Source organism: Elephas maximus, chromosome 5, assembly GCF_024166365.1.
Source record: "Elephas maximus indicus isolate mEleMax1 chromosome 5, mEleMax1 primary haplotype, whole genome shotgun sequence".
Taxonomy (NCBI): Eukaryota; Metazoa; Chordata; class Mammalia; order Proboscidea; family Elephantidae; genus Elephas; species Elephas maximus.
In genome coordinates, this window is record NC_064823.1 from 71,289,951 (window position 1) to 71,307,686 (window position 17,736).

Sequence of the window (17,736 nt, forward strand, 5' to 3'; positions counted from 1 at the left end):
GCCTTATCCACCATCATGGTATCTCACACAGCATTGCCTCAGATCAAGGGACTCACTTTACAGCAAACGAAGTGTGGCAATGGGCCCATGCTCATGGAATTCACTGGTCTTGCCGTGTTCTCCATCATCCTGAAGCAAGAGGCTTGAAAGAATGATGGAATGGCTTTCTAAAGAGAAAATTATGGCACCAGCTACGTAGCAATACCTTGCAGCCTTGGAGAAATGTTCTCCAGAAGGCTGTATATGCTCTAAACCAGCATCCAATATTTGTTGCTGTTTCTCCTGTAGCCAGGATTCATGGGTCAAGGAATCAAATGGTGGAAATGAGAATGGCACTATTCTCTATTACCCCTAGTGATTCACTCAAAAAATTTTTGCTTCCTGTCCCTGTGACCCTGTGCTTTGCAGATCTAGAGGTCTTAGTTTCAAAGGGAGGAATGCTCCCACCTGGAGACACATCACTGGTTCCAATGAACTGGAAGTTAAGAATGCCACCTGGCCACTTTGGGCTCCTCATGCCTCTGGATCAACAAGCAAGGAAGGGAGTTACTGTATTGGCTGGTATGATTGATCCTGATTACCAAGGAGAAATTGGATTGGTATTGCATAATGGAGGTAAAGAACAGTATATTTGGAATGCAGAAGATCCCTTAGGGTGTCTCTTACTACTACCATACCCTGTGATTAAAGTCAATGGAAAACTACAGCATCCTGACTCCTACATGACCACTAATGATTCAGACCCTTGAATGAGGTATAGGTCACCCCAACAGGCAAAGAACCACAGCCAGCTGAGGTGCTCGCTGAGGGAAAAGGGAATACCAAATGGGTGGCAGAAGAAAGTAGTTCTAAATACTAGCTACGACCACATGACCAGTTGCAGAAATTGTTTTTAGTATTTCTTCCTTGTTTTGTTATAGGTGTATATATATATATATATATATATATATCGCAATATCTTTGTTTTCTTCCCTCCCTTATTCCATTACTTATCATAAAATATAAGATGTGAACAGGGCTAGCATGTTTTCTGTTGTATGCATGTTAGTTGTATCATGTAGCATGATTTTATAATTGTCTTTATTTACAGATTATTATGGTTTAAGAAGATGTGCACAAGTGCCAAGTTGACAGGGGTGAACTGTGATAGTTAAGGTTGTGTGTAAACTTGGGTAGGCCATGATTCTCAGTGGCTGAGCAGATATTATGTAATCATCCTCCATTTTGTGATCTAATGTGAGCAGTCAATCAGTTGAAAGCCAGTCTGCTTCCTTGGGGGTGTGGCCTGAATCTAATATATATGGATTTTCTGTCAAAACCCTCCCTGGAACCTGCACCCAACTCATTATCCTCTGACCTCTGGTTCTTGGGACGTGAGCCAGCAGCCTTCCACCTGACCTGTTGATTTGGGGTTTGTTTGCCCCTGCAACCACATGAGTCAGGAGAAGCCTCCACCCTGACACCTGACCCATGGATTTGGGACTTGCCAGCCTCAACAATTGTGTGAGCCATTTCCTTGAGATAAGAGCTACTGTTCCTAACCAAAGGATCAACAGTTAGAATTCACCAGGTGCTTCTCAGAAACCCTGTGGTACAGTTCTACTCTGTCCTTTAGGGTCACTATGAGTTAGAATCGACTCAATGGCAGCAGGTTTTATATATATATATATATATATATATATATATATATATATATATATATATATATATATATATATATATATATATATATATATATATATATATGTATTTCATTGGTTTTGCTCTCTAGAGAACCCAGCCTAAGATACGTAATATATGTGAAAACCTTTTCTCAACTCTGAAACTCTAAAGTGATGATTCTCAGTGGAGACATTTTGCAAATCTGGGTTACTTTTCCCTGGGCACACTGGTTAGTGGCAATAAGAAGTTGCCATAGAGCCAATTCTGACTCATGACAACCTATGTGTGTCAGAGTAGATCTGTGCTCCATAGCGTTTTCAATGACGGCTTTTTCAGAAGTAGATTGCCAGACTTCTACTCAGAAGCAACTCTGGGTGAGTGCCAACCTCCAGTCTTTCAGTTCCAGTCAAGCACATTAACTGTTTGCACCATTCGGGGACCCCAGTTAAGGAGAATAGAGGCAGTTTATGGGCAGAGTCCAGGGAGGTTAGATATCCTACAATGCGTGGAACATTCCCACAAAATGTAAAATTATCCTAGATCCAGCATGATTTCCAAGTCTCCCAATGGACATTTATGTAGGTTAAAAAGTCTATTTATTATTATTGAGCCCAAAGCTCACTCTGTGTTTTATATATAACCACAAAGCATTTTTTAAATATGGTTTCAGTAAACACTGAATTATTCAGGAAGGTAACTTTCATGTAAATTAAGGAAAGAACATGCTTTGTATCACTCGGAATTTTACCAAGAGTTATTCACCATTTCTGAAAATCAATACACAAATGTCAATGCCACTCATATTCAAATCTTCTTAATCAGAATATATTGCATTCAGAGTGATTCTGTATATAAATATGCCTGACCATATTTCATTATGTCTTCTAATGTAGCTAGGCCCCATGCCTTTACAGACAGAACTACATATTATATTATTATAAATTACTTTCCTTTTATTTTTCCTTTATTTTAGTTAAGCTTTGTATTGATTTTTTTGCAATTATGAGTATAGGTAGGTTATATTACCTATAAATATCATTTCAGGATGGTAAAGGGGTCAATGCCAAATATTCATTAAAAAAAGAAGGCACTAGGTCTGATAGGGTTGAGGACCACTGCTCTATAGAAATGTGCTCTTTGTCGTTCCTGTCTGTGTAATCTTTTAACTTCATTACAGGACTATCCGCATTTATGAAAACCACAAATCACCACTTATGCTACACTAGTGCTCTCCTTCATAAGGTGGGGCAACTTTTCTCTGATAAATGGAATAGCTGGGCCTCACAGCCAATCTCTTTGGGATCTCTGCCTAATTCCTAATAATACCAGGTGGACTAGAAGGGACATGGATCTTCTTTTAATATCCTGGTTCATACGTGGGCAGTGAATCGTCTTCTTGATTTCCAGGAGAAACTCCTAAACCACACTAGAACATTTAAACAAAGCCTTACTAACAGCACAGAGAAAAGTGAGGGGAAAACTAGTACCATGAAACTAGACCATCTAGTTTATAAATGACAATGAACTTGTTTTCAGTTTGGGGTTCTGAATCCCTGGGTGGTGCAAACCATTAAGTGTCTCGAAAGGAAGTTGCGGTAATCTACGTCTGAAAAGTCAGCCATTTGAAAACCCTGTGGAGCACTGTTCTACTCGGCACGTATGCGGCCACATGACAACTCCACTACAACTGGTTCGTTAAATCAAGTTTTGCCTCCACATGACAGTGCTTGTCTTTAACCTCTACCACCCAAAACACCCTGGGCAGCTTGAAGTCCAAAAACAATGCCTGCTTTTCAAGTATCTTCTTCTTTCGCAAGGAATTGCCTCTTCCATGAACGATTGACACTTAGAAGGCCAACTTCCTTTGGATAAATTTCATTCCTGTGCATACAGCCTCTGTAAGATCCCTTCTGCAAGACAGCTTTATAAAAGGATAACGCACTAAGCCCAGCACCTATTCAACAGAGTCCGTTGTTAGCATGACGAAGTGCAAATTTTAAGTAAAGAGTAATTAACTTACCAAAGATCACAGCTAGGGAGGGGCAGAGCATGAATTAAAACCTGGAAGGCCTGGTGGTGCAGTGGTTAAGCAGCCTGGCTGCTCACCTAAATGCTGGCGGTTTGAACTCACCAGCTCCTCCACTGGAGAAAGATGTTGGAGAAGGATGTGGCAGTCGGCTTCCACAAAGATTACAGCCCTGGAAATACTACGGGGCAGTTCTACTCTGTCCTATAGGGTCTCTATGAGTTGGAATTGACTCATCGACAGTGGGTTTGGTCTTCCCTGGAGGTTTTCTGAATCCCAGGCTAAGATACAGCACTTCCTACTAGTTGGTATCCATTCTAATAGACTGAGCATCACTTCTGATTGGTTGATGCCTATACCGTACTGATCATAAATTGGCTTTAGTATCACTCCCACTCATTTCATTACTCCATGATAATTGAAACATCCCAAAAAGTAGCCAGGTATTTTCTTGTCAAGCTTGCAAGGTAAAAGAGTCAGGAGATTGGCTTGTTTTGAAGGCTGTCTGGCCTTTGCCTAGCTGTTTAGAGCTACAATCTAGACCACCTCTGAAGTGAATCTATGGTCAACTACTTTCCTCGGTTTAGGAAAGAAGAATGTAAAGTTGAGGTGTGTCTATGTTAAAAATTAAAGTTAAAAAGTAATTTAAAAGAAGGATATTTTGAAACTTGAATATTTGCCTTGCATGTAAACCAAAGCCTAATAGTATTTGCAGGAATTAAATTCTTGCTGGAATAATTTTTTAAAAGAATTCAATAAGCTCTAGAATCCTTTTCAATGCTTTTCTTATCCAAGAAAATGTGACATTTTTTTTTCCTGTAAAGGAATATGCAAGAATTCACTTTATGTTTATTTAGTAATTTATAATATTCAGAGTGCTTTCTCATGCATTTTTTAAAAATTCAGTTATCAGAAGGACAGTACAACAGAGTGGTTAAAAGCATGACATTTGTAGCCAGATTGCAAAGGACTTAAATCCAGCTATTCCCACTCACTAGCTGTGTGGTCTTGAACAAGTTACTTGGCTTCTCTGTACTTTAGTTTCCTCATCCTTGTAATGGGGACATTATAGCACCTAATTCCTAGAGTTGTTGAGTTAGAACTGTAAAGTACTCCGAACAGTAAACACTGAGTAAGTGTTAGCTACTGTTATTATTAGGTCATGAAATTCCTAGAACTAATGGCAAAGTGACCTGAGGATCTGAAGGGGTTAATAGGAAGTGGAAGAATCAGGGCAGGAACCTTAGCATTTTGAGCACAGTGTCTCCATGCAAGATAATTGTTTGCTGGATTGAGCTTCTGAAGCTTACTTGTCCAGGACCTATTCATTTCACAGGAGGTTAAATTTGGGAGATTTCAAAGCCAGATCTGTACCTACTTCAATAAGTGAATAAAGCAGGTTATAAAACTTGACTTCAGGATGCATTACAAACTCAATATGATCTCAACCACAAAAACAAAGCGTAGAATAAAGACTAGAGGAAAGACAGCAAGCAAATATGCCAAACTATTAGCAGTGTTTGCTACTGAAGGTGGGGTTATAGGTGATTCTTTGAGCTTCTTCATAATTCTCTGTATTTTCCATATGTTCTGTATATTGTTTTGATAATCAGAGAAGGAAAGAAGTAGAAAACCAAAATAACTACACCAAATATTGAATTTGGCTTTACCACAATTCCATCAAATGATGGAGGGGAAATAAGGATAGGTGAGAAGATTGAAAATCTAAATTTTCATTTTAAACGGTTTTTGCTATATGAATTAAGGAAAGAACTGCTATACCCAAGCTTCATTTTATTCATCTGGTGTTTCCGATAAAAATTAAGCAGATGTTAATCCAGTTGCCCAACAGTTCTACAAAAACAGACCACCACACTGAGAAAGTAAAGCCAGTACTCTAACAGGACAGCCTTGTCTTGCGTAGGTCGAATGAAATGCTGAGAAGTTTTTTCCACAAGAGGGCGCTAACTGTTCAGAGTTTCTTTAAAAAGGGCCTATTTTTTTTTTTTTTTATGAAAGAAAAGGCTCTAGTACTGTAAGAGAAGCAGCGAGGCAAATACAATTTTTCTTACTGAAGAATAAGAAGCCACACACGTGATGAAGCTGAAAGGACCAACACCGACACACTCACACCCAAATCAAAAGTAACCGCTTTTAGCAGAATATAAAACCAGGACATAATTTAAATTTTTAAAACCATTTCAAATTACCCAAATTATGTTCAATAAAACCCATGGACGTTGCTTATTCTAAGTTTTTCATGGCCATTCAAGCTAGATGCTATTTAATCTAGTGGCTTGAATTGGACATTCATTTTATTCTGTTTGGAAATTTTGGAAAAATATTCCTTCATGTGCTTGATTCCATGATGGATCCAGTTTTCCAGAATATATTTAAAAGCAAGTGGGCTTCCTGGAAAGCAAGTGAATCTTTCTGCAGTAAATGTGTGAAGGGAAATGGATGGATGGATGGGTGGGTGGGTGGGTGGGTGGGTGGGTGGGTGGGTGGGTGGGTGGATGGATGGATGGATGGATGGATGGATGGATGGATGGATGGATGGATGGATGGATGGATGGATGGATGGATGGATGGATGGATGGGTGGGTGGGTGGGTGGGTGGATGGGTGGATGGATGGATGGATGGATGGATGGATGGATGGATGGATGGATGGATGGATGGATGGATGGATGGATGGATGGATGGATGGATGGATGGATGGATGGATGGATGGATGGATGGATGGATGGATGGATGGATGGATGGATATCAACTGGTCTTGAACTTCAGCAAAGCATACACTTCTGTAGTGTGTGCTTTGCTGAAGTTCAGGACCAGGTTTGTGTATGTGTGTGTGTGTGTGTGTTAATCGCTAGTAGGTCATTTGTGTTTTCTTGCATTTGCTCTCATTCCTGAACTCGAGTTTTGATATTGCCAACATTTCTGGGCTTTGATATTTTGCATCCCCTCGGACCCTTCTGAATCCTTCCTTCCCACTGCACAACCCTCCCTAAACCCAAAAACCCAAACCAAACCCAGTGCTGCCGAGTAGATTCCTACTCATAGCGACCCTATAGGACAGAGTAGAACTGCCCCATAGAGTTTCCAAGGAGCGCCTGGCGGATTTGAACTGCCGACCTTTTGGTTAGCAGCCGTAGCACTTAACCACTACGCCACCAGACAGCTCAAATATGTATTCTGCACTTGTAAGGCAGGGGGTAATTCTGTTACGCTTAAGATCTCTAAGGGATGTCCTGGTGGAAGGTCTGAGATCTTTTCGGTAGTAGAACCAGCGAAGCGGTCTACACTCATCACTTCCCCACGTGTTTGGCGTTGGTCTCCACTGGGAAAGCGTGAATCACAGGGTCCCATAGCGCCCTTAGACCCGGGGCATTTGTTGGTCCCTCTCTATTCCAACCCTTCTCAAAACGTTTCCTAATTCGTAGTCAGCAGTTGGGCCGTCAAGGATCCAGTTTACACCCCACCACGCTTTCAAAAAGACGGACTCGCTCGTCCTCTTCCCCACGCTCCTTCTCGGAGACTGAGTGAGTCCAGGCTTGGAGACTTTCTCCTTTCTGTCTCTTCCTACTTAGCGACCAGCTCTATCCCTCTTAGGACATTCACATACACGCAGCTGTCCTCCGGATTCAGCCCAAACAGGTCCAATTAGTCCGGCGAAGCTATTGAAGAAGTCATCGAGATCATTCAAGAAACAGATTTAAGAGAGGTTTTTGGCCTGGAACATACAAAAGTCCCTTCTCTTAATTTCTCTCCCTCTTTTTTTTGTTTTTCAGTATAGAATTGGCTTTCTGCAGCTATTGCTTGAGTTTCCCAACGTCTGACGGTAATATTTGGGGGAAGAACCAGGTGCCACCCCGCCCCGGAGCACAGCGTTCCGCTGATTGCTAAACCTACTAAGTACATTTGGCGAAGATTTCATTTGCGTTTTCCCCTTGAGTTACCCTGAATTTCACAGCTGTTTCTTTAACTTAAAAAGCTTTGCCTTTTTGAGTCAAGAGTTAGACAGAGAGTAGGACAGTCAGAGGAACGGCGCAGGCTACATCTGAAAGTTAAAAACAGTAACCTAAAAACAGACCAGGTTGTCCTGAGGCTCAAAGAAAGTCGAGGGGCCCATCGTCTTTCTCCTACCCGTTTAGCCTTTTTTGCAACCTCAGAATTTGCCAAACCGTTTTCATTTATTTTTCAATTAAAATGTAAATCATTCACTTTCACACGCCCGTTCCCCGCCCCATGTACAGATACTGTGTGGAGATGCGCGGGGGCGTCGCGACCACGTGTCACACGTTCCACTCCTGGGGGTTGCTTGGAAATATCCGACTTCATTAGGTTGTGGGCGGGAAGACCTGAGGGTTCTGGGGGTCCCCCAGGAAGAGCAAATCTTAACTCTCCAGGGCGTTTGAAAAGCAGTGTGTAAGGGCCGCGACCAGAAACGGGCCTCTCGCATCAGCACCCGGGGTCCAGACTTGAGTCCGGGAGGTGGTTCTAGCCCCGCAGCTGGAGCCGAGGGCAGTGTGATCTCTTCCTACAGGTGGCAGGGGCAACCCACTCCCTCCGAGGAGGCTCCTTGCTGTTCGGGCTCCTGGCTGGAGACAAACCGCGCCGACGGAGGACAACCAGCACCAGGCAGTAGGCACCGGCCTTGCCTCCAGCACCGTGGGTGTGCGTGTGGAATACAGGCTGGCCCCGCGAGATTCGGGCACCCGGGGTTCACCCCGGGGATCGAGGTACACAGACCCCAGAATATTTTTCTTGTCGTAGTTAAAAATAAGGCTGCTACCTTGCAGTGTGAGTGATAAATAAAAGCAAACGATGGAGACGTCTTACGCCCAGGTTTCCAACTATTTACCGATGGCGGTTAACCTGGAGGTGGGTTGAGTTGAATCTCAATGTCTCTCTAGTTTCTGTCTCTCCTTAACATGCCTACCCATCCCACCCCCCACATTCAGATACTAAGTTGACAATAGGAAAATGTTCAATTCTTTTTCGGATCACAATACTTACCTGAAATAAAGGGGTCGCTTGTTACAATGGAACCTTTGGGGATCGTTGAGATCCTTCCCTCTCCATTCCTACCTAATCCTCGAAAATGCCGTGTCCTGGGGATTGGGAGGCGGTCACTGGTGGCCTGGTCCAGGGCTTCAAACGGGAAGTTGTGTGTCCATGCCGGGATGGAGTCTCCCGCGGCAAGAAAAAGTTTCGTTTGCAAAGAAACGGGAGACACAGGGGGCCACTTTCCCGGCAGGAACCGGGACGCGCGTGCCATCCTCCGCCCCCTAGCCTTCGGCCCCGGGGGCTGGGGTTTAGACCCAAAGCCCAGCAGGCCGTCCCCGCCGGGATCTGCCGACGGTCCCCACACCAGCTTTCCTCTGAGGCCAGAGTCTAGGCCCGACTCGTTAGCATAACTCTCGTTGACGAAGGACTTCGCCTTCTCCCTCCCCCCAGGGTCAGATTCTAAAGTCTTCGGAGCGAAGGATTCAGCCAAGTCTCGAAGTTAGCGAAGAAGGGCGGGGAGGACAAGAGGGACCAAATAACATCGTTATTTTTATCTCAGAAATGCATAAAAGAGGCAAAGGATCATCGTCATCAACAACAAAAACCCAAACTCAAGCTGACTCGCTTAAAAGGCCAAGTGCCTTGGAAACAAGGGTTACCCCAGCGGAGTAAGCCCTCTCGGCCTTCGGTGCTTGGTCTCGGGCACTCACAGCCGACTTCCATCCATCCGTGCTGGGGCTTAAGTTTTATTCCTGACCATTTACTGCATTTATTTCTATGTCCTGCGCCTTAAGTTTGAACTTAATGATCTCATTCAAATTGCTGTCATGACTGTCTCCCAATAGTATGTTACTTTAACACCCTGAAATCTCAAAATTGTGCGAGGGACTTCCTTCTCGCCCACAGGGTTCACTCTTGTTGGAGTCTTAACCGGCTGGATGTGGGAGAGGTAGAGGACAAGTAAGGGAAGCCACTGTCCAACCCTTGAACCCTATATATTCCATCACCAAGGCCCAGAAGCCGGGACATCTCATCTCCGTCTCCGGCAAGACCCCAGGCGTTGAGAGCAGGGGACAGAGTTTCAGAGATGGTTTTCGAAAGCTTACGTTCCCCGGGGGGCATTCGGATACTTCTTTCTCTAAAGTCTCCACCTGAGTTTTGGCGATTCTGCCCCTCGTTTAAACCAAAAAAATTAAAACAAAACAAAAAAATAATAACCAAAGGAGAGAAAAGTTAGAAACAAAACAAAAAGAAATCTCCCAGGTCCCAGATCTGAACACAAAAGAGAGCAATATTCGCAATAAACTGACTCCGTTCCTAGCGAGCTGGGTAAACCCATAAATGATAGAGATCGCGGGCAGGATTTAGAAATGAAAAGTGAGGGGAAAGAACAGAGAAGGAAAGCGGGGAGTAAGGGAGCAAAGACAGAAGAGGAAACTCCTTCGGCCTACAAGGGGATTAAGGGCATCTATGGGCTTTTTTTTTTTTTTTTTTTATGGGCTTAAGGAGCAACAAATTGATTTACACAATTCTAGGGAGAGCCCAGATGGCCCTTAAATAATCCCTTCAAAAGAAGGAGCCAGGCCTGGGCTGCGCCGGCTGCCTGCTCCATTAGCTCCATGTTACCGGGGACCAAACTCGGTTCGAGGTGAAGCGCCGAGAGCTGGGGGTGGGGGTGAGGGTGACGCGCGCTAGCCGGCGAGGGGGAGGGAGGGGAAGAATATGAACTGCTTTTCCATAAAAGGCCGGAGTTTTCATTATTCCTCTCTTTAAAAAGTAATACCCTCTTCGCCTTTGCTCCCCCCTCCCCCTTTCCATTTTATTGAACGCAATTAATTAAGGCGTCCACTGGCCTCGCTAGGGAGCCACACCGCTCGCCAGGCCCCGCCCCTCCTGGGCTCGCCCGCCGGAGAGTGGACGCGGGAGGGCGGAGACTAGGCGGGCGCGGCCAAACGGCCCGCCGCCTCGGCCAATCAGGGGGTGCGGCGCTCCCGAGTGGGCGTGTCCCCGAGGCGACTCGAGGCCCGAGGCTGAGCGCTATTGGAGGCAGTGGTTCCGCCCCCGGCTTGCGCCCGGCTCCTCTGCCCCGCCCCTCCCGGCCTGGTCCGAGTGACGTCCCTCGAAGTTCTCATTTTGGCCCCCTCTTCCCCCTCCCCGTCGTCCCCCAGCTAAAGAGGGGTAGGGAGTGATGCAAATGTTTTATTACCTTTGAGAGCTTCATCCGAACTGTCAGGCCCGGAGGGAGAGAGGAGAGGAGAGAGAGGGAGTGGACGAGCCGCGGAGAGGGTCAGCTCGGCCAGAGGACAGGACTTGGAAGAGCGAAGCCTGGAAAGCGGCGAAGAAAATGCGAGAGCCGAGAGGCAAAGGCGGAGAGTGAGAGGCAGAGAGGGCGCTGGGGGTGGGGCGGGGGTCGCCGGGCCCGTGGGCAGAAGTGGACCGACGAGCCGCTGGAATCCAAGCCGTCAGACTTTTCGCTTAGTCTTTGTTGTTCTGTTTGTTCCCTCCTTTTTCTTTGCCATTTTGCAACTGTAGTGCCCCGCGCCCAGGAGCGGAAGGCAAGGCTGCGTGCCGAACCTGGGAGCCGCGGGGACTGGTGGCACTGCCCTTTGCTGGCGCCGCAGCCCGGGGCAGCGCCGGCCGAGGAGCCCGCCCCGAGGCGAGAGCCGCCCGCGGGCTGGATGGTCTGCGTCCCCGCGCGCAGCGAGCGCCGAGTGCCGGGCAGCTTCGCGGCCGAAGGAGCAGGGCCCTCCGAGTAGATCAGAGGAGGGGGCCAGGCGGACTTCAGCGTCCTTTGAACCGCTTAGAAGAAAGCGAGTCAGCCCCTTCCCAACATCAAAGTGGAGACTCGGTGATTCCTAACTTGGTTACAAACTCTCAGGGGCCGGCCTGGGTTTTGTTTTGCTTATTTCCCGGGGGTGGAAGATGAGAAGTATCGCACTTTGAGCGTCGAGGAAAAGTGAGGAAGAGAGAAGACATATGGATTGAAACAGGACTCTCGGAGAGCAAAGACAGCCAAACCCACCCGGACACCCACTCGCTTCGGCAAGCCGCCGCCTCCCGCGGGTCGTGTTTGGACATTTCTGCTGCCCGGCTCCCAGAGCAACTCCCGGCGGCTGAGGAGGCGTTCTCGGCCCACTTGGCAGGTCGCCTCCCGGTGCGCCGAGTGACTCCTTGCTTGCGCCCTCGGCGCTTTCCGCTCCCCGGAGTTCGGCGGGAGGCAGCGCCCGGCGCCCTCGCTGAGCGGCTGCGGGCCCCGGCCGGGCCGTGGGATGTTAGCGGTGGGGGCGATGGAGGGCACCCGGCAGAGCGCGTTCCTGCTCAGCAGCCCGCCCCTGGCCGCTCTGCACAGCATGGCCGAGATGAAGACCCCGCTGTACCCTGCCGCCTACCCCCAGCTGCCCGCCGGGCCCCCCTCCTCCACTTCCTCGTCCTCTTCATCCTCCTCCTCCTCCCCCTCCCCGCCCTTGGGCACCCACAACCCTGGCGGCCTGAAGCCCCCGGCCGCGGGGGGGCTCTCGTCCCTGGGCAGCCCCCCGCAGCAGCTCTCGGCCGCCACCCCACATGGCATCAACGACATCCTGAGCCGGCCCTCCATGCCGGTGGCTTCAGGGGCCGCCCTGCCCTCAGCCTCGCCCTCCGGCTCCTCCTCCTCCTCTTCCTCGTCCGCCTCTGCCTCCTCTGCTTCGGCTGCTGCTGCCGCAGCTGCCGCGGCCGCCGCGGCCGCCTCCTCCCCAGCGGGGCTGCTGGCCGGCCTGCCCCGCTTCAGCAGCCTGAGCCCGCCGCCGCCTCCGCCGGGGCTCTACTTCAGCCCCAGCGCCGCGGCCGTGGCCGCCGTGGGCCGCTATCCCAAGCCGCTGGCCGAGCTGCCCGGCCGGACGCCCATCTTCTGGCCCGGAGTGATGCAGAGCCCGCCCTGGAGGGACGCACGTCTGGCCTGCACCCCTCGTGAGTACGGCCACCCGCGCCCGCGTGCCTGCCTGTTGTGCCAGCTCGGTCTGCTCTCGGGTCACGGCCTCTGGGTGTGCATACCAGCCGGTCCGCCTTCTCGCCTCCTAAGTAGTTTGGCAGCGCCGGAATCGCACAATTTAGGCTGGGCCAGGGTGTCCAGTGAGGAATTCTTGCTTTCTTGAGCTCGCGTGGTTCTTTCTACGCGCCCTCCTGCCCCCCAAGTCTTGGACACGCTCTCCGGAGCAGGTGTGCGTGTGTCTGTGTGGGACACAACACGGTGCGGGGCGTGCGTCTCCTCTGAGGCCCTGGCTGCTTGCGGAACAGCCTGGCCGGGGTCTCAGGTCCCGCCCGGGTTAGGTAGGTGGGCAGTGGAGGAGAGGCCATTGCGCCCTTGCGCACTCTTCGGGAGTTTCTCCGACTCCTGCCTCCGGGCCAGGGTCCCACTCCGCCTTCGCCAGCCTGACCAACCACCTCTCTGAAACCAGTGGGGACCTGCTGCGGAGAGCACTCCACGGTTCGGAGCGACACCGTGTATTTGCATGCACGCCCCAGTGCCGGGTGTCCCCCCCCCGCCCCCCACCTCTCCACCTTCGCCCTCTGAGTACACTTGCAGCCCCGGGAGAGCCCATTTAAGACAGGCCCGCCCCTGAGGCAGAGGAGGAGTGCCGAGGGGCTTTGGGAGGTTCCCCGCCGCAAGGCCCACTCTTTCCCGCGCGCCTCGACCCAGGGGACCGGGACGTGTTGGGCCCAGGTACATTGAGGGACACCGTGGCCCCAACTTTCTAATATGAGAAGGAGCGAGGAGAAGGGACAAGAACTGGGGAAAATGCTACCTTTCGCAAAGACCTTGCTTGAGGCAAACTGAGTTGCCCCAAGATCACTCTTGACTTCTGGGTTGTGCGCTGCGGCGCGGGGGAGGCTCCCAGCTTTCCAGTTGGCTATCGGAGCTCCAGCCTGGGGTCCTTTTCTCCCTCTGTTCTTTGGTTTTAACCGAGTCGCCGAAGTTTCTCCAAGCCTCCAGACCCCTTTCATGAGGTCGAACGGCAGTAAATGCGGGAAGTTGCGGAAGCCGCGTGGAGTTTCCCTTGCCAAGTCCCGGGACTGAAGGCGGCCGGAGGAGTGAAGTGTAGGGGAGACGCTGTTGTATCCGTTTCGGTGGTGGTGTAGGGACAGCCAACAATGGCGGTGCCCCCTCCTCGGCCGAGAGCGCAGCAGCCGTAGACCCGGGGGTGATTTAGGGCTCTAGTGTGCAAAAACAAGGCGCCCTTTGTTTCCTTAGCATTTCCCGGAGACAAGTTGGGGAAGCGTTCAAGAAAAAAAGCACTAGTCATCCTAAGGCAAAAGCCGCGGGCCATGCGAGCACCGACAGGACTAGGGCGCGAGAGCGGCCTTTTCCCGATACTCGTGGTTTTAATAGGCTCGGCGACTTGGCTCCAGCAAACTTTAGTAAAAGCCCCCTCACTGCTTGACGTCGGCGCTGGGCAGAAGGTTATCTACTGCCGCTCCGAATACATCCGGCTATTTTAAAACAGGTGGGCGTAAGAAAGGCGATGGCAGAGGCGCCGTGGGGCTGGAAGCGCCGGGACCCTGCTAGGGCCCGCCACGGACTTAATTACGCTTTACTCCCCCCACGAGAACGTTGTTTTTCAAGTTTGTGTCTTTTCAGTGGAGCTGCTTTTAACCGATTGTTTCTCCTTTTCCCTCGTTGTTCACCGGTTTTCGCAGATCAAGGATCCATTTTGTTGGACAAAGACGGGAAGAGAAAACACACCAGACCCACGTTCTCTGGCCAACAGATTTTCGCCTTGGAGAAGACTTTCGAACAAACAAAATACTTAGCAGGGCCAGAGAGGGCTCGCTTGGCGTATTCGTTGGGCATGACGGAGAGTCAGGTCAAGGTGAGCGGACCTCGCAAACCTCGAGAGTCAGACCTTGTGTAGCACACACCACACACACCACCGCCCTAGGGAGGGGTGTTGGTCTGAAGGGCCTGGGGAGAAGTTGAGAGCAGCGAAGGGGTGGGGGGGAGGCGAGTGTTGAGACTTACAAAGGCGCTGGGGGCTTGCGGTCGGGCAAACTGTCGGTGAACAAAAGGAATCAAGCCCCCCCCCCCTTTGAAATTAGGTTAATCTGGATGGCGGCTTGTGCTAGGGGAACTCATTTTTAGAGAATAAAGGCATTACCAAAATATCAGCCCGGAATATAGATCATGCTAGATAAAAATCATGCTAGATAGCTCCTATTTATTCTGTTTGTAAAGATGGTCAAGCTTTTGTTTGTCAACTCAGGTTCCACTAGATACATATAACTTCCTAATTTAGAGCAGCGTTCTGGTGTTACTATGTTAACTTTTTAAATTGCAGGTTAAAAAAAAATAAATCCACAGGATCAAGCCATTTACCACTGATGAACCTGCTTTAGCTTAGCTGAGGGCAGTCCACCTTGGAATAGTAACTTTACACATGAATTACTAATATTACGATATTACAGGATTGATGTCTGTTAATAAGTTTATGAACAGATTTAAGATATTTTGCTGCTTATGACAATTTCCAATTAAAATATCTTTACTTCTAAGTGAGCTGTATGGTTTATTTCCAGGGAATCAAATTTTAGAAATCTTTCCCTGAAGAATAGGGAATTGAGCCAGTTGGCTAAATTAAATTTGATGATTTCCTATACTTCCAGTTCTCTTTTGTCCCTCCTTTTCAGTTTATTATACTTGTTTCTTTAGGGGTGTGTGCATGTCCTTTTCATTACTTATATTGTTGCTCTTTAAATTAAGTAGCAATAGCATTAGCCATGTCTACTGGTGGAGTGTTACTTCCCCCTGGACAAACATCATAAAATACATTTCAGGAGTGATATTGTATGTGACCCTTAGACTATCTCAGTTAAAATTGTATTTGTAATAGGTTGTTACAGAGCCTACCACAGTAGTCTGGAGGTCTTTATTTGTCACCGTAAATATGTCTGAATATTTTAAAGCTAATTACTATAGTTGTATAAAACAAAACAAATCCACCCAAAGAATTCTAATTCTCTAGGTGAAATACATAACCGATGGGAAACAGAGAATAGTTCAATATTTTTTGGAAATTGATTGCTTACTGCTGATGCTTTAGGTTAAGATATGTGTATCAAAGATGGTATTAAACATGACTAGTTACAAAAAAGTGTATAAAAATGAATTGTCTTGGGAAGGCACATTAAAATAATATTTGAAAGAATGGCCATACTAATAGAGGAAAATATGTAATTGATAAAATTTGACTTTTAAAAAAATAGCTATTTGATGAAAATTCTAGCCTTCATTTAGGTTTTATGAAAAAGAGTAAACCAGAGAGGAAGAGTCAAACTACAGTGATGATTTTGACTGAACTATCAAATATTTTCATGTGTTTATGTTGGTTATTATTAGAGATTTGAGGTTTGGGTTGTAGCAGATATTTAAAATTTTATCGCAGATCATATATTGCACATGTTACTGGGGGGAGGGAGGTTTACCTACCATGTTTGTGTATATTCAGACCTGAGATAAGTGAAACAGAGGGAGAACTAAAAGTGCAAAAGGGAACAGAGGGAATTGGGATAGATAAATGTACCTTTCCCCACAAACGACACTGAAACAGCAAGTGCATTTCAGATTGTTTGGAATTCCTTAACACAAGAAAGTAAATGACAGACAAAATCACAGCCATGTGGGACTACTTTGGGGGGGGGAAGTTTTCTACTTTAAACTAGAAATTCAGAAAGTAGGAAAACGGACTCCTTTTTAGGGGAAACTCATTTTAAGTCCCCCAGTTTTGTTCTTACTCTGCTGAGAGATCCCTCACCGACAGCCTCAATACCCTTGTGTTACTATCGCTATGGCAACGGCAGTCAGCTTGTTGGTGCTTCTTACTCGGAGGAACGCGGGGCGAAGGAGACTGACTTTGACGGCCCAGACAAGGGAGGTCTCCCAGGGAGGGTGGCAGGCCGTCAGGGGCCCCGCAGGAGGGACCTCGGGGTGTGGGAGTGGCAGCAGCGTTGCCTGCATCTGCTGGCGTTAAACTCCTCCCGGCCCTGTGTGCCCTCTGCCGCCCTCCTTTCTCGGCCCCCAGGTGTGGTTCCAGAACCGCCGCACCAAGTGGAGGAAGAAGCACGCGGCCGAGATGGCCACGGCCAAGAAGAAGCAGGACTCGGAGACCGAGCGGCTCAAGGGGGCCTCGGAGAACGAAGAGGAGGACGACGACTACAACAAGCCCCTGGACCCCAACTCGGACGACGAGAAGATCACGCAGCTGCTGAAGAAGCACAAGCCGAGCGGCGGCGGCGGCGGCGGCGGCGGCCTCCTGCTGCACGCGTCCGAGAACGAGAGCTCGTCCTGAGCGCCCGGCCGCCCGCCGCCCGCCGCCGCGCCTTCCCTGCCTCCGGCTCGGCCGCGGGGGCAGCGCCCGCGCCCGGCCCGCACTCCCGCCTCCCCGGGCCGCCTGCGAGGGCCCTTTGCTATTTTCCGAGATGTACATATCTATTTTTGTAACCTAGGATTGTGGGGGGAGAAAAAGAGAGACTCGGGGTGGGGGGAGGTTGGCAAGAGGGGAAAAACAAAAACACCCCAACCACGAAATGCACTGCTTAAATAACGCAACGGAGCCCCGCAGCCAGCTGGCCCTCCCAGCCCGGAGCGGACCCCCTAGACGGTCCCTCCACGCGGGGAGCGGGGTTCCCGCCCGCAGTCCCCACCTTGGCCCCACCGGAGGCTCGGGCGGGGCCAGGAGAGGTGTTTTTCGAAGGGTCGACACCAACCGCGTCGGTTACCTTGGAGCCGGTGGGCGGCCGACACAGATGGGGAGAGGGACCTTTCTCCCCCACAAACTGCTGTGCCGACTAAAGTAACCTGTTGAAGGCTCTTTGTAAATAAATCGTGAGTCACACTGACTAGAAGTTACTTTATTGTGAATATTTGAAATGTAAAATGCTTTTTGGAATTTGGTATAAAAGGATGGAACTCCCTCACCTTTTTATTCCTCCCCTTTTAAGAGCTGTTCAAACCACCCGTTCCCCTTTTATTTTGAACTTAATTTGAGTCTTGTAGAAAAGAATGTTA

General features: G+C 48.8%; 1 protein-coding gene across 1 annotated transcript; it reads left to right on the forward strand.

The window, feature by feature from the left end:
* The first annotated feature begins 11,968 nt into the window (after positions 1–11,968).
* NKX6-1 (NK6 homeobox 1) lies at positions 11,969–17,017 on the forward strand. The gene is made up of 3 exons (XM_049887084.1): positions 11,969–12,644; positions 14,373–14,545; positions 16,751–17,017. The coding sequence occupies exons 1-3, from the start codon at positions 11,969–11,971 to the stop codon at positions 17,015–17,017; spliced, it is 1,116 nt and encodes a 371-aa protein (XP_049743041.1).
* The last annotated feature ends 719 nt before the right edge of the window (positions 17,018–17,736 follow it).